This window comes from Pholcus phalangioides, unplaced genomic scaffold, assembly GCF_987345545.1.
Source record: "Pholcus phalangioides strain wild (caught in Gottingen) unplaced genomic scaffold, Ppha-v1.0 ptg000027l_1, whole genome shotgun sequence".
In the NCBI taxonomy this organism is placed as follows: domain Eukaryota; kingdom Metazoa; phylum Arthropoda; class Arachnida; order Araneae; family Pholcidae; genus Pholcus; species Pholcus phalangioides.
The window spans coordinates 10,522,860-10,549,829 of NW_028301617.1; the positions used below are offsets into that span (position 1 = coordinate 10,522,860).

Genomic DNA, 26,970 nt, shown 5'->3' on the forward strand with positions numbered 1-26,970 from the left:
TCAATAATATATCAATTGGAATATATCAATCAGTTTTTACACGTTATGGGTTGTTTTACTGTATGTTGATCTTACGCATCAAAGGTTTGTATTATAAGACTTTGTTAAAGGTAAAGTGTGAAGTAATCTATGATTAAAACTTGAGTCATTGTATATCAGGACATTTTCAATTGAATATTATCGCAAGTACCATGCAATACCTCAATGCCAGTAGTTTTTATTGGTGTCTTGTTCTGGTTTTGGGGTACAGCGGGTCTGGAGTAACCCATTCTCTGCAGCATTGCATCAGCCGCGTTCCGTTTGGCTGTTTTCTTATTTGGACCTGTTCCAGTTGTTGAAATATCGCCCAGAGAACACTATCAAAAGAACGAAAATATGTAACCATCTGTACTCATACAATTCATTTTTCGTGTGTGTGTGAATGTATGTGCTCCATGGTTCCCACAAGGGTAGGGATGACAGGGCCAGGAACGATCCTTATCGGTTTTTTTTTCACACTGTAAATTCACTATTTAGGGGCTAAATATCCACAGTCTATGGCAGTGTTCTCAACCCTTGGAAGCACATGGCCCGGTTGATTTCTTCTTTTTGTGAGTGGAATGCTCGATCATACAAACGATTGATGGGAAATAAATCGGTAAAATTTGAAACGGTGAACCACTCATGGAGCAGTTTGACTGATGCAGGACTCCCACTAAAAAAATTAGAAAGAATAGGATGCGGAGGGAACCCCCTTTGAAAACATAATCATAGCATAATATTTTAAAAAAAACTTACATGAAAAATTTTAAAATTAATTTTTTTGTTTTCATAGTACTATTTCAGTATCCTGTAAGATTGACTCGAGTTAAAGGAAAATGACCAAAATGACTTGGTAACAAACAATTTTAGGATCAAAACAGTGTTCTAGCAACCACGGGTAATTCTTTTCTGTCCCTCACAATATAAATTACATTCTTTTTGGAGTCTTCCACAGTCGAAGACAGTCTGTCAACCCTCTTCAACTGTGGAAGACTCCAAAAAGAATGTGTTTTTATTAGAACTCTCTTCAACAATGCACAGCAAATTATGAAGTCATGTACGTAAGTTTTTTAAGAATGGAACTCCTTTGAGACCACTTTCAAAAGAACAGTGCAAAATGTGTAAATTACCAGGTCTGATGTGAATACATCATGATGAACGGATGGTTTTAATGTGCTGTTCATCCCCCCCCTTTTTTTAAAGGAATTTGTTTAAATTTCAGCACTCAATGCCAGTGTAATCGTTTTTGACAAATGAAGCATTTTCATTTCTAACTCCTTGCTGAGCATTGTAAATATTGTTTATGCCTCTGCATTCCCTAAAAATACAGAAGACAATTAAATGTTATCAGGTATCATCAAAGTCACAAAACCCAGAATAGGCCTCTGTACCCAATTGCTTTGTTATGCTAACTGTTGTTGCACTTATACACAAAATGTGCACCATAATTTGGAACGATGAATGTTTACTGTCCAAGACCATGAAGTAGTAAATACAAAATTTTTTTTCAACCACGCAGAAGTTTTTAATCACTACTCTACTCATTGAACCCTCAAACTAAGCAAATGGAAAATTAATAAACAGCCAAATAGTCCACATACACCACTCCCCCCACAAATAACTTTAAAAATAATACAATTTCTTTGGCAGAATCATTAATTACAATCTACTACCTTTGTACTACTTGGCATTATATTGATGATTCCCTCCTCATTTAAAATCAATTATATGAATTTCGTTGATGGTTTTGGTAAAAAAGTAGGAAAAGTAAGTCAAAACTGAGGAAGTAAGACACTTTACAAAAAGTAGGACGAGTGGGAGCCCTGCTGATGTTAGGGCCTGGCGGTTGAGAAACACTGGCCTAGGGGGCACGTGGCTGCATTATGTGGGGGAGGGGAGAATGGTGTGTTCTCAATATCTATACGCAATTTGTGACGGGTGATCACAAAATTCTTCATTTATATCACCAAACAGGCCAGGTCTCAAATGATGAGCTATTTTTAAATTTATTTTGAACTTCAATAATGTCAAAAAAAAATAGTCATTGTTTTTTCCTATCAGTGACAAAACCCGAAGAAAGCATACAGGCCTCCTTGTCATCATGGGAAAAAAAGGAATCCCAGTTATGAAGAGAAAACCCTTCCTAAAAACCGGGAACATGTGAAGGGACTGTTTGCAAGGGTTTTGCTGGTGAAAATTGAAAAATATGTGCTTTGAACCATTTTTTCCAGGGCAAAAAATGCTTCACTTTTATGAAATTTGAATGATGCCAAATTTTTTTTTTCTCCAGTTTTTCAATAGCTATTATAGTGTGTGCACAGAAAATTCATCACCAACAATTAAAGTGTTGGAAAATTCACAGCCACCGCATTTCACCAACATGACAACTCACAACTACAAAAATTCATGAAAAACAATTGAACAAAGTGACATACATAGTGAGTGAGTAAGTAAGTGGTTGATCAAGTGAGTGAGTCATTCACACTGTTGCTCACATGATCACTAGGCTTACTCAGTTGGTAACTCATCCACCCCTTGGTCATACATACTGCCACTCACACAATCACTGTCACCCACTTACAAGATTGCTGACTCAGTCGGTAACTCAACCACTCACTCTATCACTAATATGATTACTCACTTTCTCTGTCAATCATCAAATCACTTGACTACTTATATGTGCAGGGTTGGGTTTCTTCCAGGACAGTGGAAGAAACCTAACTGGAACTTATTAGAGGTGTTAAAATACATTTGTCATGTCTTACATTGTAGTGGAAATGATGAATACAGAAGGAAGACTGGTTTCTTCCACTTGGAAGAAGCAAGGTCGGCAGCTTTTTCCCAAGCAGAAGAAACTGTCCAACTCTTCAAAAGACTGATGCAGCTACTAATTTAAATTCATAATTAAATTAGTGAAATTAAATTTACTTAATGTTATAAAGCATATACATTTGCTATATCTAAAGCGCAAGTTCTAACTTATATGACGAATTATTGAAGGAAAACTAGTTTCTTCCGCTCGGAAGAAGCCTATTTCTTCTGGCCAGTTTTTTCAGCTTCGGAAGAAACTGTCCAACCCTGCTTATAGGGTCACTCGCCCACTGATACAGTCGCTAACTATCTGTTTTTCTAACTAATTCATTCAGCTACTCACTCGTACACATATTCATTCACTTGCCGAATCACTCGGTTACTCACTGGTGATAAGCTGGTGTATGTGAATTTTTTAGCAGTGTCATTTTTTTCTGTCAGAGAATTATCCTGTCATTGAATTGTGTGACATGAATTTTCCATAAATTCTATTATAGACTAATCCAGGACGGTCATTTCAACTTTTTTCAGGGGGGTGCAAAGAACATATACTCAATGTATGTACATATATATCATTTATAGTGTATTTTTAAAAGACGGGAGCAATCGCTCGGCCTCCTAAATAACGGGCTTGGGCCAATCCATAAAATACAGCTTATGCATGCTTGTGCGATATCTTGTTCCCTTATTTCATCAGAAAAAACATGTAACATACAGAAAATACATGAGAATTATTACAGCAAATAAATAATGAGAAATGAAGAATTTTCAATCACCTCGATTACCTGCATAAGGAATTCCCTCTGCCTCGGTTCACCCCGCTCATCGATGACAGTGTAAACTGGTTCTCTTTCTTTTTTCGCTTGTTGAATCTGAATGAGACGACTTATTGGATTGATGCCCTGACCATATTGCGGATCTGCTTTCTGCTCCTAATGGGAAATAACAAACGGTGAAGTATTACACAAAGAGAAGATTAAAAGCATTATGAGTCAATGACAGCGCATATGTCCTCCGTACACTGCCTTCGTTCGGCGATGCACTTTGCGAACTCTTTCTCCCACTGAAAAAGAATAATACCACGCACCACGTTGCTCTTCTTTACTTGCAAACATACCACAGACGTAGATGAAAAACAACCAATTGTCTGCAGGACGATACTGTCGGCTGACCGCCAACATATATCACATACTTCTGAGCAACTTCCTAGGGCAAGGCCATTCCCCAGTAGGGATTTGCCTTTCTTACCTTTGCTCTACCTCTACACAAAAATAAACCAAATTCTAACTATTGTTCCGTTTTCATTTGATCCACCCTTATACTTAATGCATGTTAACAGGACTTCAGTTTCCAATCACATCAGAGAACAGCGATTTGTAGCCAACCTAAAATTTACAAATGGTGTTGTGTGCATACACCTTTCTATACCATTTTTCAAGGGAGGCTTGAGAAAAAAATCTGTACCTGCACGGGACCTATCTTGGATGCCTCCAACCACATTTTTGGTTGACAAAGCTCTTTTGGCCTTTAAGCTTGGATTTGCCCCCACTCCTATAGCAGCGCCCTGTGTGGCCATCACTATCATTATTCTTGGTATTTCATTTAAAATTTTTTTTGCAATATTCTTTTCTCATCATCTCTTTCCTTTATGATGTTCTGGGACTCCGAACATGCCGCGAATGACTGGTTGAGTTTTTTTTTTTGCCGGGCAGTGCTGATCAGGGCCGCAACTGGGGAAAGGAGGGGGGGCAGGCGGGTCTCGTACTCCGGGTGCTGGGCCATAGAGGGGGGGGGGCGCAAATTTAATTCTCAAACCTCTCCTTCAATATTACAAGGGGGTGACAAAATACGAACTTGCCCCAGGCGACCAAGCATCTAGTTGCAGCCCTGGTGCTGATTAGTGGAAAATGTCAGTCTCTGAGGCTTGTGCAACCAAAAATCAAAGACAAAAAAATCTTTCTTAAAAATAGAATACAATTGTGGTAAAGGGTGGTTGTGGTTTATTGCTTCTTTTCCGGCATTATCAAATATTTTTGGGGTGTGATTGTGGTGTTTCATTTTCATATGGCCCTCACCAGTAACTCCTATGAATATTGCCAATCAGGCGAGGTGATGAAAAAATTTCCAATCAGAAGTAATCTGTATATTGGGAATTTACAGACACAAGCTCAGTTTAAGTTTCATGGGGAGGTTCAAATTAGAGATCTGTAGTGCACTAATTTCTTTCTCGGAAAAATACACAAACATTACATGACATTAACATTTTCCTACAATAATACAAGATTTCATACCTTGATTAGATTTCGATTTTTCTTCTTTATTATGGGTTTCTTTTTAACTTTCTGCTGAATAGGAGGTAAAGGAGGAAGTTTCTTCAATTCATCTATCATCTTCTCGGCCGCTCGCTTCTTTGATATCTTCTTGCCATTTCCTTCCCCCTCGCAGACTATATCCCCAACACTACATCTTGTGATGAAGGTGCGCATATGGGGCGGCCCACTTTCGCGGACAACCTCGAAATTGACGCAAAGCCCTCTCTTCAAAGCAACCTCGTGAACGAGGCTTATAGGTGACTTCAGATCGTCCTCTTCATCACTATCTTTCTGTGAATTGCCGTTCATCTTAGTGATCGGAATCTCCAGTTGTTTTTTTGCAGATTCCGGATAAGGAAGATTACGAAGTACTGCCAAAGCCTCTTCCGCTGCTGCATGACGAGCTGCTTGAGAAGTACGACCTTCGCCAAAATATATGCGGTTTCCAACCTTGAGAGATACGCAATAGACGGGAGTTTTCGGATAATGATATCTTTGGTGGTACATACCCCTGAAGTTCAAGTTCGGGATGTACTGGGGTCTTTGGGGTTCGACAAGCTGGTAGATAGCTGGCTCTCCTCGTTTCATGGCCAGGGCATTCAATTCAACGGTTGGGGTTATGGGACCCATCGTTTTCCTGCAGGCTTTCGGTGGCGGATGTTTCATTGCTGTCTCTTCTAAAGCTATTGCTGCAGCTGCATGTTGCGCTTTTTTAATACTTGGACCCGCTGCAGTATATTCTTCATTATCCAGTTTCAGAACGACGGTGAAAGTTTTCTTGTGTGGTGGGCCTGATTCGTCCACAAGTCTGTACTGATGCTGGACCTAAATTGAGGGAAGAAAATAAATGAAATTTTTATTGTCTCGCAAAGAACAGTTTTTTTCCTTCCCAAAAATGTTGCATACATAACAATAAGAAACGGAATGGGCAACAAACCTTGTTGAATCTAGCAAGTTCGTTTATAAGACACATCGGGGTCTTCTCTTTCATGTTTGCCATGGTTGCTGTGGACTGAATGGTACTCCCAACAGTTCCTGTCGATCCAGTACTGCCGGGAGCAGACCCTACTCCTCCGCTTGGTGGTGGTGGTGACATAGATCTGAGGCCCTGCTTCGGTGAGCCTTGAGTGGTACTGTTCATGGATGGGTTCTGAATACTCATCCCATGATCTCCTAGCGGGCCGATTGTGAGAGGAACAGGAGGCTGGATGGCTGGTGCGCTGATAGGAGATCCACTCGGTGGAAGGCTCATCCCAACCATTAAAGGATTATCTGTAGAACAGATTTTTCAGAAATAATTCATTATAACGTCATTCGTAAACTTACAAACAGAACTTGACAAATCAAAAAACCATTTCGGCTGAGTCTCTTGGGAAAAGCCAGTTTTTTTGTTTTTTTTTAAAGAAAAACGGTTGTAAATAATGTTTTTGGGACACTTTTTTGGGAATTAATGACCCCCCTCCCCCCCCACTTTCCTTCAATGTTGGAAGGTGCACCGTCATGCGATCAGAAAAATTTGTGTCTCAAACTTGAACTCCAATCCAACTAGGTTATCACATGTTGGCAGATTTTTGATGCACGGCAGTTTTTGACAGTTTAAAACATAGTTTCCCAACCAAAGTGTTTGGATGGATCAAGCAATTTTTTTTCAGAATGTTTCCACAAAGTTTTCGTGCCTCAAGTTAAAGCTCATGTGGCCAAAAAACAGTTGCCGCAGGAACCACTGCTGTTAATAGGCAATGTCCCGACACAACCCTCTTGTGATGATGCTCAATGTGATACTCAAAATACTCAAAAGTGATGATGGCAAAATAACACTTCCCAGCGAATACAACTCCACTTATCCAGCCTATGGACCAGGGCATAATTGGAAATATGAAGCGACACGTTACAGAAAAGCTTTTATTGAAGGCTTGCTTTAATCTGATGATGCCATGAGAGCCTGGAAGTTCAGGCAAAATGCCATAAATGAGTTTTGTTTGCCTATCTTCAAGCATTTCTGTAAAAATGACTGTCTAAGAATTTTGGAAGAGACACAACATAATGGACGCTTCACAGTCGCCACTGCATGGGCTGATTTTATATTGAAGTTTATATCTAGATGTTATCTCCTATCCGGTTATCCACCACTGCCCTCGTCTGGATGGTGACGGTTAATCAAAGTTTTACTGTTCATTAATATACTGACTTCATGTTCTTAACTATTCTTTAAAATCCTTAACAAAAAAAATATGATAATTGAAATAATTACTAATAATTGCTAGTTTTTGAAAATTGAAACAAACTAAAAATTGGCATGATGGCATATGCAGTCGTAACCACCTGACTTGTTAAACCAGTTTCTGATGCTTGTCATGTCAAAAGCTCAACCCTGCATATAGGTCTACAAAACCGTAGGCACCAATACCAATTTTTTTTAGTCACCATGGTGACCTGGTACCTAGGATTTGTTAACGTGAAAAAAAATTCAGTCACCTTCACAACAAAAAAAAGACGAAGGCTGCAGAAAATATTTAAAACATATTTTATGTTTGCCGAATGTAGTCCTGTGCAGGTACTTACTGACAAATCAAGAAGGGAAAAAAAATCTAGGTGCCAACCAAATATTTTAGGAAAGCCCAAACCTATTTCTCTTGCCAAAGCTAAGTAATCACTAGAGCCTGGAAGTTCAGGCAAAATGCAATAAATGCCTTTTGTTTGCCTATCTTCAAGCATTTCTGTAAAAATGTCTTTTTTGAACTTTTTATGCCATAAATGCCTACTTTAACACAGTTTTAAGTTTATTGGTGCATTTCAGATGCCATAATATGCAAAACTTGGATATTTTGAGCATTGAGAACAAAAGAAATGTTTTTTTTAAAAAAAATTTCTCAACTCTCAGTAGTTATTTTCATCAGAAAGTCCCATCCTACCTTCCAGTCCTTTTTAAAAGTGAATGAGTGGTCTGAGAAATAAGGAGCTTGGTGTTGCCACAAGTTAATTTTGCTTTGACCGCATGGTGTTAGACTTGGTGTTTCAGATGAATGCAGTTTATGTTAGAAAACCAGAGGAAAATTAGAAATTTGTTTCTCCGCATGTTTCACATTATATGTCTCGCTCAGGCATTGGACTGCATTGTATATATATATATCTGACAGATGACTGTCCCAAGATCCCATCAATTGACGTCACGACTCAGCTAAGTTGGGGTAGGAGAAAACAGCTTGAAGGGGGGGGGGGGTGTTCATGTTTATTTTCGATGTTGTGATATATATATTTTACACCATGAATACACTGCAAAACAACCATGGCTATTTATTTTACATATATATTTTTTGGTATTCGATTAAATTGACCAGAATCACCTTCAGGAGTGTGCGACAAATGCGTCACGCAGGACCTTGTGTTTGGAGGAGTCCCGCATACGTGGGAATACAAAAGAAATTTTTTTTTTTTTTTTTTGCTGTAATAGAACAAGGTAGCTATGTTTTGACTATAGAAATTATAGTGATTATTCCAAATAAATACAGCAAACAAATGAGAACTATTCGCAACTCAAAGTTTCCCCCACAGATCATTTTCCTCTTCGGTCTCTGCGTCTGTTAATGGAGGCTCTGGAATTGACTCGAAGGACCTCAAACACTTTATTTCGGTATTGAAATCAATTTAACTTGGATAACAACACAATTATAAACTCTAACTGAAACAGTAGATGGATTGAGCGCAACCAATTTTCCAGCTAGGTTTTGGACCTTCAACACCTTATTTTTCAGTTATACATTCGAATCCCATAATAACGAAGTCCAAGAGACCGGAGAAATCACTTCGCTAAAATGAAATTTCGTTACAAAGGAATTCTAGCTTTTTGCATTGTTCCTTTGTAAATGTATCTGGGGAACTGGAAAAGTGTTCGTTTAAACAAGATTTTTGCTATAACGGTATTCGACTGTATTTCCTTTCTTCAATAAAACATAAATGCTCTTTTGCCTGCCTATTTTGACCATTTTAAGTGCCTAAACCCCTAAACTTCTGGGCTCTAGTAATCATACACAGAAAATCATAGGCGCCAATATCAATTTTTTAATCTTCATAGTGACTTAGTGCCTGGGATTTCTCAAGTCCTGAAAACTTTCAAGGTTTCTTAAAATTATAAAAATCCCAGCCTCGTGTCACACTCAGTACAGAAGAGAGTTCGAAATGCATACTTACTAGCGTTTTTATTGATAGTTTGAGGTGGCAGGAGATTAGCTGCCAGAGAGTTGGGATTCATGGTGCTGAAAACAAATTAAAAAAAATGTACTATTAAAATCATACAGTACTAAATACGACATCTTTAATATAGGTACATCCTATTCATTTGCAAAATTACTGCTTAATGAGTGTTTATGTCATGAAACCCCTAAAAACTACTGACGAAATTTCATAAATATTGCTACAGCTAGCCATGATTTCTCGGTATAACTTTTGAACCAGGGTTTAAGAAGTAGGTGTGAATTTTTTGAAATTTCATCCTACATTTTGTCTATAAAACACTGTAATTCAAAAAATATATGTGATAGACCTTAGATTTTGGTTCATAACCTCAACAATATATAGCAAAACACCACATTAAAATTGCGTAAGGATGCAATGCATCAATTTTTATAAATCATGTCACAATGTCACGTAAAATGTCAAAATTAGCATTCTTCATAAAACACGTTTAAAGTCTTTATTCGCGTATTACTTGTATGTAAAAAGGCAACACTAAAGTGAACGTAACTTTGATTCTAAGCTTCATATAAACAAAACGTTTTGGAATCACAGCAAATAGGGCTTTTATAAAAAGTAAAAAAATGAAAATCCATACTTTCTTCCAAAATAACGTTTTCAACGTAGTCGGATACCTTAAGCTACGGTCACATTTTAATGCGAAAGAAACAGTAGCCCCTTTCGAAAAAATTTGTATAGGAGATAGAAAACAAGTAGACATCCTAGCATCAATCGTTAGCAATGTAGTATTTTTCTAAAGCTCCCCCCCCCCAATTTTTGCTAAAGGAATTTTTTATCTAACTTAAACCCTGCTTTGAACCCCTTTATGAGTCCCTCAAGAATCAAATTTTGGAAAACCCCTTCTTGGTGAATCTTTACACAGTGAAATAAACTACTTACCAAATTTCAGAAATATATCTTCAGCCATGTCGGCTTGGCGATGATGAATCAGTCAGTCAGGACATGTCATAATATACATAGATTTTGTTTGGGGAGAGGGAGTGGCACAAAAATTCAAGTACAGTAATACTCTGGAGCTACGTGATAGGTGGGACCGATGATAGCTCTGAAAGTATGTTTCACCCTCCCTAAAAATATTAAAATAAAGAGGAAATTTTATTTCACACAAGATGTCCAGTTCCGCGTGGAATTGCCCTGTTATTTTCATGCCAAATTTAGAAGGTGTAGGTGACAGAACTCGACTCACTGCGAACACCTGTCGAAGCATATGTCCAGGAACATACAATACCTTCCAGCATGTCCCAAGCTGCTATATACAGACATGCATAACACGTTGGTGATTTAAAGAAATGGACTTGGCTCCTAGCAGAGCTGTCTTACATCAGCATATCGAGCTTTGGTCAGGGATTTCCGGCCATTTCGCAAAATAACCAGCCAAAGTCTGAATCATTTCTGCTATTCTGACTTTGGCCAAAACTCTTGGCCGACCCCAGAACTAACTGGCAGCACTTCAGGCTTTCACAGTAACAGAGTAATATAGTGGGAAATTGACCCCTGTTTCCCCCATTGTGCCACACCAAAGAATTTCTTAATAAATCAGCACATTCCTGAAAGCGCTGAACGTTCAGTGAGCCCATTTCATGGCTAAACTCAATATCGTAATCTCTGCTCTATAAAATTTTTTTGCCTGGGCCATCTATATATGGCACCCCCTTTATCCTCCAACAATATCCCCAGGCTAAGATCATAAAATATAAGACCATAGTATCATCCCTTTTTTTACTGCCTTTGTGATGGTTGAGTGGTCACTGTGACAGATTTGTAACCCAAGTTATCACGTTTGAACTCCACCGGCACCGCACCAGTGGTGGTCGGCAAAAGTTGGTTTTCTGTGGTCCCCAACTTTGGAGCGTGAATGTTAGTAACAGGTCTACAAACGGTATAAATATTAAATCATTACACTTCACTTCTGAAATATAGATGGCAGCAATGAAACATCGGCCACAACACTAGATACACACTCAGACTGTTAGGTCCCCAAAGCAGAATATGTCGAACTCTGTGACATACATCACCGAACAAATTAGTGCTTGGAAGAATTTTGAGAGAAACTACAGGAAACGCTATTGTGGTGATTTTTACCGAAGAACATTTCCAATCAGCAGAGAGTTAGTAGCGGAACAATGCAAAACATTCTGCTTTGTGGCTGTTAGTACATACATTTACACTTCCGGCACAACTCACTAGGTAGTAAATTGCCCATGGCGATAGATCTGAGTTGTACTCGGTTTGAGAAAAAAATAAAAATATTTTTTTTTCATCAGCAAGAAAGACTGTTTCACTGGTGACTTTATGCCATGTTTTCGGGCGTTTTTCTCACCAACGGAAAAAAAATCAACGCATCATTAAAAGGGATTATACTACAGTTGATCTCAATTTGTCAAGCCCTGGTGTACACAACTCCCTCTCCCATTCTCCAAAGGACCTCACCACTAAAAAATTAACAGCTGTATAAAGTAGAGGGCGCCACAAACCACCCTATATATATGGAATCACACATTTGGAGGAGAGCTGTAGCTCTGTATGTTTGTATACCTTTGGGAACCTGTTGATGCAGCATTGGTGAAACGGTTCTGATCCAACTACCTGTTAAACCGCACTACGTAGTTCATGATCTTAGAAAACATAATCCATAACAATCTACGCCAAATTTAACTTTGAAACAAAAAATAAACATTTTAAAACACCTAAAACTCCAAAAAAAAGCGCCATAATATGTGTATTTGCAGCTCAATATGCGCAGTTCAATGTCGTATTCAATGAGATTTCAGATTCTTGTATTCGGGGGAAAAATCGAAATAATCAACATTCAACAGTGTTTTGTGCAAAGAAAACTAACAAAAGAAATACTTTAAATGATTCAATTTTCAATAGTTAACATCAACAAAGGGCGGCGCGTTGATTCCGCCATGTTAAGAAGCGAAATAAAAGAAAACAAAAACAACGAACCTTGTGAAGAGACTTTTTTTTTTTTTCAACAATGGTATTTACTTTCGATTGTTAGGCGGAGCCAGTGAATGACCAACTCGAACCGCAAACTATCATTAAACAACAGACCACCTTCAACAATGGCAAACAATAAAGAAAAAGAAATTAATTATTAAATTGTTTTATTCCCTCCTCATTTGATACTGCACCCAAGATGCCGATAATCCGGGCGATTATCGTCGTCGTCGTTGTTGTCGTTATCTCATGCAGACTCAAAATGAATTCAATAATGATAGTCACTTGACCATACGTCCAGCTTTTAACGATCATTTCTCCTCCACTCTGTCCCACTGAGCTTTAAGCTATGTTTAGGTGTTTATCTATGCTAGGGTTTACCTAGGAGCAGGTTTCCTGTGCCGCGCGCAACGTGATTCACCCAGCGCGACACGCCGTCCACTCACCAGTAAGAAAAGCAGCATGACGGTTTTCCTACAGAGCGCAATACGCCTGACGACAGCGCTTTACGTCGGGCGTGATTGGCCGACTGCTTCTGGAGGAGTCAAATCTTAGAGGAGAAATATAGACTTATATTTCTTCTCGATGAGTCAAATGCGTCGTGCGCCGCGGTTTTTGCCGATATTCTCTTCACTCTTGTGTGTTTTATTTCCCTTCCCTTCAAACCGAAGCATGCAGACGACAGATTAGCTGATGCCAAAGCCATATACTTTATATAGCCGCCCTGATCTGATGCGCTTCGCTAGGAAAACATAAACGCGTAGCGTGATTAAGTAACTCGTTTCTGTCGGCGCGAAATAGTCTAATTCGGTTCACGCTCCGCAACAAACCTATTCCTAGGAAAACCCGGCTTAAGTATACTTTACTTCCGTGTTCTGTCCTGTCTCTCTCTCTCTCTCTCTCCCCCCCCCCAATAAAACTTACTTCATCATTACATGTTTAATTGAATTAATCGAAGAATAATAAACTAATAACGATACGCTATTTTTGCTTAAATATGTGTGATAATTCATCATCATTGCGTCCATAACCACATTTTTCTAGGCAAATAGAATATAATAGCATAATCAGTTACTAAAAATGTCACCAACTACACAAGAAATAGCCAATTATGGCTCAAAAATCTCCAACCCTACAAAACATAACACTCAATAAGCTTAAACCGGGTTTTCCAAGGAATAGGTTTTTTGCGCCGCGTGAACCGAACTGAATCATTTCACATTGGCAGGAACGTGATCACGCTACGTGCATAGGCGTACGCAGAATTTTCTCGAGGGGGGTTTAGATTTTTTTCTCTTCTGAGGGAGGCAGGGGTCAAGTTTTTCCCCAAAAAATAACACTATAATCTTGGCTCAAGGGGGGTTCTGACGTTCTGACCCCTTTGCGTACGCCAATCGCTACGCGTTTGGGTTTTCCTAGCGTGGTGCATCAGGTCAAGGCACTGAGAGCCTTTTCCTTATAGCTCAGTGGATCAGGGTGGCTTTATACGTTGTACATGGCCCTATAGCATTAGTCACTCTGTCGTGTCCATGCCCCGGTTTGAAGGGGAAGGGAAAAGAAACTCAACGAAAATGAAGAGAAGATCGGCCAAATGCAGGGCGCACGACAGTGCCGCAACTAGATGTTTGGTCAGCAGGGGCAAGAGCGCATTTTGGCACCCCCATGTAATGCTGAAGGAGGGGTTGATTGGTGAAATCTACGCCCCCTCTGGTTCGGCACTTGGGGCACCAGATCCGCCTGCACCCCGTAGTTGCGGCCCTGGCGCACGACGCATTGGGCTGCTCCAGAAGCGGTCGGGCAATCACGCCCGACGCAAAGTCAGTCATACTGTTTTTCTTATTGGTGAGTGGACGCCGTGTCACGCTGGGTGATTCACGTTGCACGCGGCACAGAAAACCTGTTCCTAGGAAAACCTGGCTTAGAAAAAAACGTTTTCTGACTGCATTTTATTTCCTTTCGACAACATTTAAGAAAACTCTCTGAAAGACTCAAACCATGGCCCCAGCTCTGGGCCCGGGAGTCAAGAGGACCCGTGGGATAACCTTTTTTTATTTTTTTCCCCCTTTCAGATATGTCCCATAAGAGAAAACAGAGGACGTTTTAACATCAGTCGTATCAATTTGTATGCGTATCAGCGGATATCTTGAACTAAGTATTTCTATTCTTTTTATTGCAAATTTTTTTAACAATACACATGTATAAGTAACCGAACGGAGAAAAGAACAATTTACCAGGCACCGCTCTCGGAGTCCTCCGAGGAAGGAAGAAAGGACATTGGCTTATTATCGTTCAATGAAGGCTACTGACAACCGCAGTATTTCCCCTACACCAGCATTGGAGGTGTGTGATCTGAGGGCTATAATGTGACCCCTGCTGTTTTAATGCTAGAAGAGAAGGCCATAATGTCTGAATGAAATGAAAATTTCCATGAACACAGATGTCCACAGTGAAATGCCTGGTGCCCATAAAGCACATGACATCCCGCAATCCCTCCCACCCTGTATAGTGAATCAACAGTGCCGAAAAACAAAAAATGAGAATACCCTTCCCCCAGTCCGAAAAAATCAGGGGGGTTTCTTTTCCTTGCTTCTGAAAAAAAGAGGCTTCATTCCGCATCGGTCTCTTTTAAGGCGCTGTGCTATCTTGAGAACATATCTCACCGCAAAACTTCTGGTTTGGACCGAAAAATATTTATCGTTCACATCTGGCAAAATACAGTTATTGGATTGTTAGAAATCTTTTAGTAAGTTAGTTGTGTATGTGGAGTGCGTACATAAAGGATTAATTTATTTTTCCCTCGTAAATGAATTTTCAACAAGTTTTTTTCTAGCCCAAAGGAACGGTAAACAACACTGAAAATAATATACATTTTTGATAAATTTTATTTTGAGCATCTCTAGTTAACTGTAATAAATCTACGGCTGAAGAGTTGAATTGTGTTTTCAGGGCCACAACTGCGGGAGAAGGGGGGATGTGAGAAGTTGCGGTCAGGTGCCCCTGGTGGTGGACCAAAGGAGGCACAAATTTGACACTTAAATCTCTCCTTCAACGTTTCAAGGGAGCACCAAAATGTGCCAAAATTCTTGTCCCTGTTGACCAAGCATCTAGTATCTAGTAGCGGCCCTGTGTATCATAAAGTGTAAAACGCTTTTTTTTTAATAGGGCATACCTAAAAATTTACAGAATTGTCAGGTGAGTACTTAGTTGAATAGATGGAGTGAACATATATATTTCAATTATTTCAGTTCTGTTTTGCAGGCCAAGGCCAATGAAAATAGTTATTCAGTATTATTATTTCCATTTACCAGGGCCGTAGTGTGCTTTCTCGGGGCCCCGGGGCAGACTTTTCCTTGGGGGGGTTTTCCCTCTTATTATTATGCTAAACAAATTTAACCATTTGTGCCCCCTCCCCATTAAGATCGGGGTCCAGGGGGCAGTGCCCCAATTGCCCCAGCCTATTTACGGCCATGCCATTTACTCTTTAATTCAATACATCCATTTATTCTTTTTTTTGGACGCTTATAGTGAATCGCCTGGCATAACGGGATCACTTCGTTTTATCCAAAAAAAGCGTTGTATAGAAAATTCACGATCTTTGATTTTTTTTTTCTAAATTAAAGGAAAATTCAAAGTTTGGATAGAAATTTTGTTTTGTGTAAAAGCGGTTCGTTATGTAGAGACTACAGTTTCATACATGTGTTAGAGGGTTTCTCTCCCGTTATTCCGCGAATAAGATGCAACCAGGAAATTCCCAGGAATCTGAATACATTTCCCGGATCCCTGAAAAAGAATACGGGGGGTTGAACTAGATTACATTTCTGTGTACTGAACTTAGACATACCTAAATACTTTTTATTACCAGAAGCATGCATTTTAGAAGCTGCAATCATTAAATTTTGAATAAAATTGACCTTATTAGATAAATTATTAAATTGCATAGAGTCAATTGCACAAACATTTTCTGGATATTATGATGAAATGATAAGATGAACATACTTCCGATGAATTCGGAAAGAAAGTTCATCTTGTCTCCACCAGGACTCGAACCCAAGCCCTCTTGCATACCAGTAAAGCATGATACCATCTACACCACTGGAGACACGACCCTACCTTCCTTGTTTCTCGCACTGTGGCGTGAGGCGCTGAAATAGAAGCATTAGCAGCCTCTCTTAACTTCAGGAAATGCCACGCCTCCCTCAGGTGGGACATTATAAAAAGACAGACAGCTTTTCTCAGCCCAAGATATCAAGGAAACATATTTTTTGGATATTATGCTGAGGTGAAATAGAAAAGAAAAGTCATATTGTCTCCACCGGGACTCAAACTCAGGTCCTCTTGCCTACCAGCGCATATTGTATTTGAATCTTTTTGCGGCATTCACGAGATGTCTAGTGAATCTCTCTCTGTCTCTCTCTATCTTTCTCTCTCTTTCCCCTTATTTTAGCATTGACAAGCCCAGACATTTTGAAATGTTGAATAAATTTCCATTAATTTGTTTGACGGGCAGTGAGAATCTAGAATAAAGGTCTTCATTTTTTGTTCGTTTGAATTCATTTATTAACTAATGGGCCACCGTAAGTTCAGGACGTGAAACCTTTTTGCAAAGGCAAATCTCTGTTTCGAAGCTAAGTCAATAAAATGGTTTTTTTTTTTTAATTTTTAAACATAGAATATGCAGTGATCTTTCACTTAAACGTCGGCGCAAGGGAACAAGAAAAAAAAGACGCACGAATGAGAGAAGCGTATAATGGAATAGGATATCTTTGACCGGGAGTGCAGAAAATTCTCTTATAACCGAGAGAAACGTATAAGTGAGGTTGTATAAGTGAGAGATCGCTGTACCTAGCTCAAATTTTTCGAAGGATTGTTCTATAAATATTGAAATTACTCCGAAAGGAAAAAAAATTATTTTTCCGCAGTTAAGTAAATTTTTCTAAATAATTGTTTTTATATAAAACTACATTATTTTCAACTATATTGCAGAATAGTATGAGTATACTTGCTCGATGAGCAAAGAAACTTATGAGATGCGGTGGATATCTTATCTGAGAGAAACTAAGGATAAATTTCACACTATGTTATATTCATAATAAAACTAAGTGAAATCTCGATATAACGATATTCTGCGGACAAAGGAAAATATCATAGTAGAGCTGTTATCGTTAAATTGAAAGACTTTAACGTTGAATACCGACCACCAGGGCCGCAACTAGATGCTTGATCAGCTGAGGTAAGCACACATTTTATCATCCCCATTTAATGTTCAACGAGACGTTAAAAGGTGAAATTTGCGCCGCCTTCTGGTCCGGGGCAAGAGACCCACTTGTTCCCCCTCACCCCACTTACGGCCCTGTGACCATGGAAAACCGAAAACTTCCATAAATAATTTACTGCTTAACCCTATTGTGTACTACACAGAAAGTAGCTTCGCGGCAACTTAATAAACGCTTTTGAAAGGTAAGCGCAAAATACTGTTTGATAAACACGCTGGAAAAAACAAAAACTGTTGAAGAATTTAAAAGTATATAGCAGGGGAAATATAAAAAAATATCTTTGTATATACTGGTTTCAAATACTATAAAACAATATCGTTATAGAGGGGATTTATTGTAGTAAAGGATATCGCTGCATCGATAGTTGAACATTATACTAGGCAATTCAAAACTAGATTTAAAAAATATCATTGTAGAGGCATTTATCGTGTGTGTGTAGCAAGGTTTTACTGTATATACGTAGCATACGTAGGATTTTCTCATCGAGAAGGGGAAACCCCGGCATAAACATGTGAGCAAGATGATGAGAATTTACAGAAAGATGATATACTGAAGATCTTTTCATTTTGTACCATGTACCTATATGTGACTGAATTGTCAACACCAGCTTTAGTCTACTAAACCTGGTGTTGACACAACTCCAGTCAAGTTCGTAGGGGCACAGGTAGAGATAGACTTGGAAGTCTGAGGGAGGGGCACGATGATGCCCATTCATATATAAATATAATCATTAGATCAGTCGACTCCACCTTTGATGCTGGGAGTGGGTCACCCCCCCCCCCTCCGTATCTCCGCCCATGAGTTGGTGGTCCCCATCCATTTGCGGGCGGTTTGTTCAGCTCCTCCCTGTGTCCGGTGCATGCAGATGGAAAAGATAAGCTCCTAAAATGTCCAGACTATTCAGATCCATGCTAAGAGTATTGCACCGCGAAAGATAAAATGCTCTGAAAACACAGGCCTCTTTTTTCCAATGCATGTATTATTCGTTGAATCTTCCATTTTACATGAAATGGTTCAAAAACTTTCTGAAAGAGGAGCAGAGAATGTCTTTTTCCAAAGATAATTTGGGAAAAGATTCTGAGGTGGACATGAGTTAGTCTGACAAAAATTCAGATGATAGCACTGAAACTCAGCTAACGGCGTGACTATTTAATGTTAGCGCGTGCACCCACACTGGCCATTTTATAAGAAATTTAAACTGGCGGGGCACTAGAAAAAAAAGGGGCACTCGAAGGGGAGAATAAGCTCCAGTGTGATCGTACAAATGACATAACAGGCAAAAATTTCAAATTTTAAAAGTAAGTGTTCGCAGTGACGTCTAACGAGTCTTTATATGCTGTCATCCACATAAGCTGAGAAAATTGTATTGGGCTTTTATTACGCTTTAGGCATTAGTACAATGTCGATTTGTTTACTTATATTTGTTACAGACAAGTAACTGTTCGCAGTGACATCTAACGAGCCTTTATATGCCAAGACATTACCACAAGCTGAGAAAAGTGGATTGGGCTTTTACTACGTTGTAGGCATTGGTACAAAGTCGATTTGTTTACTTATATTTGTTACAGACAAGTAACTGTTCGCAGTAACATCTAACGAGCCTTTATATGCCAAGACATTACCACAAGCTGAGAAAAGTGTATTGGGCTTTTACTACGTTGTAGGCATTGGTTCAAAGTCGATTTGTGTACTTATATTTGTTACAGACAAGTAACTGTTCGCAGTGACATCTAACGAGTCTTTATATGCCAAGACATTACCACAAGCTGAGAAAACTGTATTGGGCTTTTACTACGTTGTAGGCATTGGTACAAAGTCGATTTGTCTACTTATATTTGTTACAGACAAGTAACTGTTCGCAGTGACATCTAACGAGTCTTTATATGCCAAGACATTACCACAAGCTGAGAAAAGTGTATTGGGCTTTTACTACGTTGTAGGCATTGGTTCAAAGTCGATTTGTGTACTTATATTTGTTACAGACAAGTAACTGTTCGCAGTGACATCTAACGAGCCTTTATATGCCAAGACATTACCACAAGCTGAGAAAAATGTATTGGGCTTTTACTACGTTGTAGGCATTGGTACAAAGTCGATTTGTGTACTTATATTTGTTACAGACAAGTAACTGTTCGCAGTGACATCTAACGAGCCTTTATATGCCAAGACATTACCACAAGCTGAAAAAAGTGGATTGGGCTTTTACTACGTTGTAGGCATTGGTAATGTCGATTTGTTTACTTATATTTGTTAATTGTCACATATAAGTGTGAGGAGCATGTGTTTTCATCGATCTTCGGGGTGAGTTGATTCGTTTGTTATTATTCGTTATTAAGTGTCGACCCTCGATTTAACGAATTGTGTAAAACCGGCATTTCCATTCCTTAAATTGAGAAAAATAGTTTTATAGGGTGTCATAATTAATGTCACCATTAATGCGGGTATATTCACAGAAACTTCATAAAATTCCTTAAATCGGGGAAATCGTTATACGACTGTCATTAAAATAGCTGGGCTGGGGCGTTCAAAAGAGCATCACGGGGCCCCAGAGGCGTACCAGATAGGAGGTGCTGGTTGTGCGCAGTGCTTCGGGGGGGGGGGGGGGCGACGCGCTTCCCAAGCCGACCAAAATTTAAGAAAAAATTAATGTGTCAAACACCCCTAACGAGGACCCCCCCCCCACCTGGATAAAAATTGTTGCCCACCAATTGCCATGCTTACTGTCTAATTCAAACCGGATCACGGTCATTCTGCTGTCGAGGCCCTCAGGCTGTGGGGGTCCCATGCATCAAGATGACACTATTACGAGCATCAAAATCACAGTATTTCCTACATTAGCTGGTATGCCATAAAAATCGGGAGAGACTCCAGCTTATTGAAAGTTGGAGTCTAGGTTCAATGAGGATATCATGATGCATTTAAAAGATTGATATCTATTTATATTGAACAAATAAGCTAATCGGAATGAACGTAATGGTTTTTCCACTATAGGACACGTTGAAGAATTGGGTAGTGATAATAACGTTTGTTGACTGTATTTCCATTAATTCACTTAATCTACGTAAACGAATATCTTTAGCATCTGACATATTTCTTAAATATACGTTCGTCGGTGGCGACAACTTTAAAATGACTGAAGAGTGAAGTTATGCCAGAACCTTAACCTTTTAAGCGGTTTTTTAAAATTTTCCTGATCTGCATCGTAACTGCCACTTACGCTTATAAAATCATGCTAAAAGAACCCAAGATATTTCGGGATGACCAAAATAAAACGGGTCAAGTTTAACAAGCTATCTCAAGATTGTCGTTGTAAGGGTTTACTGCGATTTTTGTGGGGCCAAGTGTCATTTTGCTACTCCCACCACTGTAGAATTTGATTCATGATTTTACAACTGTGTTTTTTTTCCTCTACTCTTGTGAATTTTGTTGCGGCCTCAATTATTCTCTATTCTTTTTTAAAAAATGTTATAATATTTCATTTATGCATCACATAACTTCATCTACACCAGCGGTTCTCAACCTGGGGTCATATGGCCCCCTTGCGGTCCTGGGATATTCTAGGGGCCACGAGAGAAAGAAACAGAAGGAAGGTGACCCATGACAGTTAGTGAAGGGAGTCAGAGAGCTGTGAAGAGAAAAGCTTTAAAAATGAAACATGGTTGAAAAATATTACTTTCAGAATTCATCAGATCTGCCCATAGAACCAGAGGCATCTTAACCCTTGAGTCTATGTGGGCATGACCCGGGTCTTCATGTCTATAATGGAGGGAGCGGGGACTGCACTATACGGGATCTGGTACTATGATTTTCATATGTACGCTGTTACTTTTAGCTAAGTATGGAGGGCTGCCTGAGCAATTGTTGATGTGTTGGTAGGGTCGATTTATTGTGCATGTTCATTGGATCATCCTGTATTTTACACAGATCGTTTTTTTTACAATATAATTTGACTCCTGGGAGAGATGATAATCCACCATTTGAATCTGTGCCTAGCCAGGATTCCAGAGATCTGATTTATTAAAATTTCATTCATAATTAAAAAATAGAAAGTATCTCTTGGATGAGGATAGAGGGGACCATGGATAGGACAGGGGGCCACGAGAAAAAAATCTGATGCATAGGGAACCATGAGCTGAAAAAGGTTACGAAACACTGATCTACACTACGTTTTCACTCCGATTCGAATCCCAAATTTTGGCAGAAGTGTCATTTCACCCAATTGATGAATGATGGGAATTTTTTGAAATCTCACTTAGCATATCGCATATGTAAAACACTGTAATTAGACAAATGCTTAGATTTTCATACACCTTAGATTTTGGTTTATAACCCTTAACAATAAATGGCAAAATATAATATGAAAATTTTGCAATGATAGGTGGTGATGCAGGATCATCGCATCACTCAATAATAGGTTTTTAGAAATTGTGTTTCAAACCCAAGTAAAATGTCAGAAATAACATTGTTCATAAAACGCCTTTTAAAATTTTCATTCACAGATTACTTGATGTAAAAACCAGGGTTGGGTTTTTGACATGATAAGTGTCAAAAACTGGTTTAAACCATCGAAATCTTAAATGAATGCTTTTGGATAATGTTTTGAACACAATAAGTATATAACACATGAAGAAAAACACTTTTGCGCATATAACGTTTTATTTTTAAACATTAATTTATATATTACAATAATTTTAAAATAAATTGTAATTTGCAATTTTGAATTTCTTTTGACATAAAAAAAAGAGTCTTGAACGCATAAAATATTATTTTATATTCCATTTCATCTACGCTACTGATTACCTGCGCTCAATTTACTTAGCAAAATGTTTATTCAAAATATATGTGATAGGAGATCAGGGATAGGTTTCTGACCTCACGAATTAGCTCAGTATTAAAACAGTCAAAAACTTGCTGATGTCAAATAGTTTTTGTTAACCTGATAGATACGTTAAATAACAAAACACTTACTTTTATGTAGATTAACATGTTTTTATATATTTACCGAGCACAAAACATTGATTTTGATATTTTAAATTTTCTAATCTACCCACAGAATTTTATTCCATACAAAAATTCTCGTGCAGCATCTGTTAACACATTAATTAAACTCATTTATTCTTGCCTAAAAATTCCGTAGCTTAGGTTGTATAAATCCAGAATTTCGACAAGTATTTTTAATCAAAGAGGAGCTGGCAGGACATAATACCCATTGCATATTTAGATATGCACATGAGAAGGAGTCATTAAGTCTCTGAAAAGTCGAAAAACATTATTTAAGATTGTTTAAAAGAAAAATCATGCTCTTTTTCCTTTAAGCTAAAATATTTTTTTTTAAAAACAGTCATCGTGTGTTTAATTCATGTACTGTGTATGTGTTCCTTGAGACAATCTTTCAAGCAAAAACTGAATTTGGATAATTGACTGAGAACTTAATTTTTTTTTATTTTTAAATCTTACATTTTGTATGCCTCTATAGTTGGAAGTTCATTGCAAAAGCAGCTCCATGCGTACATGGATTATAGCAGCTAATAATATCCAGATAGCCTATTGATTTCATGTGCAAGCAAAAATCATCATCCAGAATACAGAAATGTTTGTCGATGGGGGGGGGGGTTACACTTTCTAATCACCTACATAGTTTTGCAGGGTGATAATAACTTGGGGATTGCGGTTAAACCTCTGCTTCTAAATGCAAAAGAAATAACAAAACCCATAAGTCATGATAACTGTCAAGGAACTTTTCCCTATGTTACAATATTGGTCTATTCCATATTTTGTATAAGTGATTGATGGCAATTTCCAAATAACATTATGCATAATTTCAATCATGCATAATGTTATGCAATAATGCATCTATTTTTATTGTGTTAATTTTCAGATAAATATATTACAAAAGAAAACACCTTTTACATGCCATTTTAATCAATCAATTTCCATTCATTTAAATTTTTTTTAAATGTTGGTAACTCTTTTAAAGTTTTTCTGTAAGAAATTCCTTGTCGTCGTCCCCCCCCCCCCCCTAGAAGTCGATCCTGCTCTCAAGTGTACCGAAGCACTTTTTTTGTTCCATGCATTGCTAAGGGGAAAATGAGATTGTTTCACCTGTTCTGCCATCTTTTAAAACTCTCCCATCTGTTTTAAAACACCCTGTCTGTTCGCTCACCATCCTTGCTTGAGTTAAAAATCTATGTATTAAGTTTGTATTATTAATTGTTAGTGAATGTTTTTTCATCGTAACTGCTTGTCTAGTATTTTACAACTGTTTTCATTTTCTTTCCAGATAAAATGAAAGCTGGAGTATTTCTTCACATAACACTAGATGATATCAGAAATTCATTAGTTTCAATTCTGGAGAGGAAACATTTAATCACCAAAAAGACACAACATCCAACAGGAGTTTGACACTTTTAGGAAATGATTGAGAGTTTAGAAAGTCCTTTGCATGTGCATAGTGGCTGCAATCATACGTATTGTAAACAAACATTAGTTGATATTTTTTCATCAATAAATACTTGTTTCAATTTATTTTGTGATTTATTTACAAAAATGGTGAAATTTCCATTGAACTCTCGAGACTTGCGAAGATTTGGGGCAGCGGTGCTTTCGACTTCTTTCTAAACAAGTCTGATTCCTATCCTTTGTTGCTGTATTAATTTATTTATATTCACCAGGTCTTGGCTCATGAATTTTGATATTTAAGAAGTGGAAAGATACTTCAAATAACATTGAATTTTAAAAATATAAAGGTATTTATGTATCACTTTTCTGACAGGAATGTTTGTCTATACATAAAAAAAAAGGCTATTACCCCCTTTCAGACCTGACTTCAACGATGACACACCCGCAATCCTTGAAGTCAGGGCTGAACTCACTAGGTTAAAAAAAAATATCTGCAGCGAGAAAAAGTTTACCACTTTTGTGCTTTCTGGGTTGGACACCATCTTGGAATCCAAAGGCAAGTAACTCGGACAAGACGCCAATGACAGAATATTTCTTGAAATATGTCAATGCAAAAATTCAGTTTCCAAATACGGGACATCGCCAAAAGTGAACAAAGTTGCTAAATATTGCCGAAATTACGGAAAAACACACTATGGCGGGAAATGAAGCATTACAGCAAATTGCACGAAATAAAACGTTCCTCAAGACACACGTGGGAGATTAATATTCTTATTTATAGTTGTAATTGCTATAATATAATCTATGGGTTGAAAAATAATTTTAATCTTTTTTCAATAAAGAATAAAAATCCATGTACGCGTCATGTGAAAAACCGGGGACACTTTTGCCAAAAAGACGCCTTCGGTCAGGCCTTCTGCTTTAGGTATTGCCTTAGAAGGTATTGCCTTAAGCCAGGTTTTCGTAGGAGCAGGTTTCCTGTGCCGCGCGCAACGTGATTCGCCCAGCGCGACACGCCGTCCACTCACCAGTAAGAAAAGCAGCATGACTGTTTTCCTACAGAACGCAATACGCCTGACGACAGCGCTTTGTTGGGGACACACCGTTCTCAGCCAGCACCTCCTAGAGGTGTATCTAGAAGGTAATGTCTCAGTACTGCCAAGGCGAGGGCGGCTGACATCATACTCTCTCCAGTATTATAAACTCGATGTCTTTTTCTTCATGGAAGAATCCAAACTAAAGAATCTCAGAACTCAGAAATAGCAGAAAAGAAATTAAGAGTTGCTGATTTGATTTCCATACCGATGGTGCTGTCATCTATTCTTGTAGTTAACAGTGGCTCAAGCGGTGACGACAAAATTTATTTCAAGGGAGCAGAATTTTTCGTTCAGTTCCTCATGAGCTTAGCACATGAACCGAACTGGATTTTCTCAAGTTCTGTTCTTTTTCACAGAATGTGAGGAGATGTCCGAGAAAAAAGACCTTGGAAAAAGCAGACGACAGAGTGAAAGGGAGTTTCTGCTATACAGTATTTGTGCTGCTATCTATTTTCGAAGTTAGAAACTACTTTTGCAGTGATGTCAAAGTTTTTTTTTTTTGCTTGTGGTTTTTGTACTTTACAACCACTTAACAACACAGATATTTCAAATGTCTGTAACTTTATCCGTCAGATAGTGTATAAAAAAACTCCAATGCGGTCATGTGGTATGTGGTTACTGTCATGATGGCTTCATTTCGTGACAAAGGTGCATTAAGGGTCATTAAGGTATTACGTCGGCGTCAATGGGGGGGGGGGGGGGGGAGGGAGGAGGAAAGGAGTTTCCAATTTGCTGACTTTTGATGACAAGGAGGGGGGGGAGTTGGATGATGCTTACGTCATCAACCAACCTTTATGAAGATATGAAATATTCTTAATGGCATCTTATTCGGTGCTCCAAAAACGGAAGAACCTTTGGATAGTTACTGGGCACCTGAACACTAACATTCTACCTATCGATAAGTCCTCTACAGAGTCACTTTAGTGATCTCTAAGGGCCGTATTCACCAACACAGTTTCAACTGCAATCGCAGGTTAAACGATCAGCGATCGACACGGATTGGTTAAAATCCTTAATTTAACCAATCCGTTTCGATCTGCAATCCTTCCACCTGCGATTTCAGTTGAAACTGTGTTGGTGAATACGGCCGTAAATGTTTCATGGATCCTTCAAGTGCTCGAGAAATATGTCTGGGCCGCTTAAGTGCTCTGGAAGTTTTAAAAATTTATTTTTTTAATGCAAAGAGATAGTTTTTTAAATTGAAATTTCGGAAGAAAATACCTTTATATATTCTATACTTTTATTATATTCAATTTCTGTTAATTTCAATGTTATTTGAAGGCTGTGAACTCAAAATTTATCTTTAATAAATTCATTGCTACCCACCCTCTATAAGCCATATAATGATAAATCGCATAAAGGTCTTTGGCCCGTGGACCAAATATGACCCTGGGGTTATCTGATGCAGCCTGCCCTCCTCGAACATAATTTTGTAAAAATTAACTAAACGCCACATTTACAGATCACTTAAGTGTCCCGTGGTACAATTCCGGAAAATTTAAGCGGCACGTGGCACATTTTCAGGTCACTTAACCCTATCGACGGCTCAGGGTCGAACACAAAACCTCTTCAAAAAAAGCTACTTATTTTCACAAAATCGTTTCAAAATGACCACAGTGTCACGTGGTTCTAGAATGCTTTCCCCCCAATATGTGACAATGGGTAATTGGCATATATGATGATCCGTCGAGAGGGGGCTGAACCGAAGTGACAGGCTGGTAACGCCCGGTGATTGACCCTTTCTTCCCAGAAATGTACTTTCTCCTTTCATTTTCTCCAAAGTTTTTCTATTTTCCGAACTAAATAAAAAACCCATAAAGGCGGTATATACCCAAAATTTTGAACGAAATTATTGTAGTGTGT

The 26,970-nt window shown here is 38.5% G+C and overlaps 1 protein-coding gene across 6 annotated transcripts in view; it reads right to left on the bottom strand.

Moving 5' to 3' along the window:
• Positions 1 to 12,579, bottom strand: part of stau (double-stranded RNA-binding protein Staufen) — a 33,205-nt gene extending 20,626 nt beyond the window's left edge. Inside the window, exons 1-6 of one of the 6 annotated variants that reach the window (XM_089251645.1) lie at positions 12,345 to 12,579; positions 9,333 to 9,397; positions 6,082 to 6,416; positions 5,124 to 5,969; positions 3,618 to 3,764; positions 201 to 356 (exon numbers count right to left, since the gene is read on the bottom strand). In XM_089251645.1, the coding sequence (XP_089107771.1) occupies positions 201 to 356; positions 3,618 to 3,764; positions 5,124 to 5,969; positions 6,082 to 6,416; positions 9,333 to 9,393 (1,545 nt within the window). In that variant the 5' untranslated portion in view covers positions 9,394 to 9,397; positions 12,345 to 12,579. Of the gene's footprint in view, positions 1 to 200; positions 357 to 3,608; positions 3,765 to 5,123; positions 5,970 to 6,081; positions 6,417 to 9,332; positions 9,398 to 10,274; positions 10,463 to 12,344 lie in introns of those variants that run through there. The other 5 variants (XM_089251643.1, XM_089251646.1, XM_089251644.1 and 2 more) reach the window with 5 other exon arrangements.
• Between the last annotated feature and the right edge of the window lie 14,391 nt (positions 12,580 to 26,970).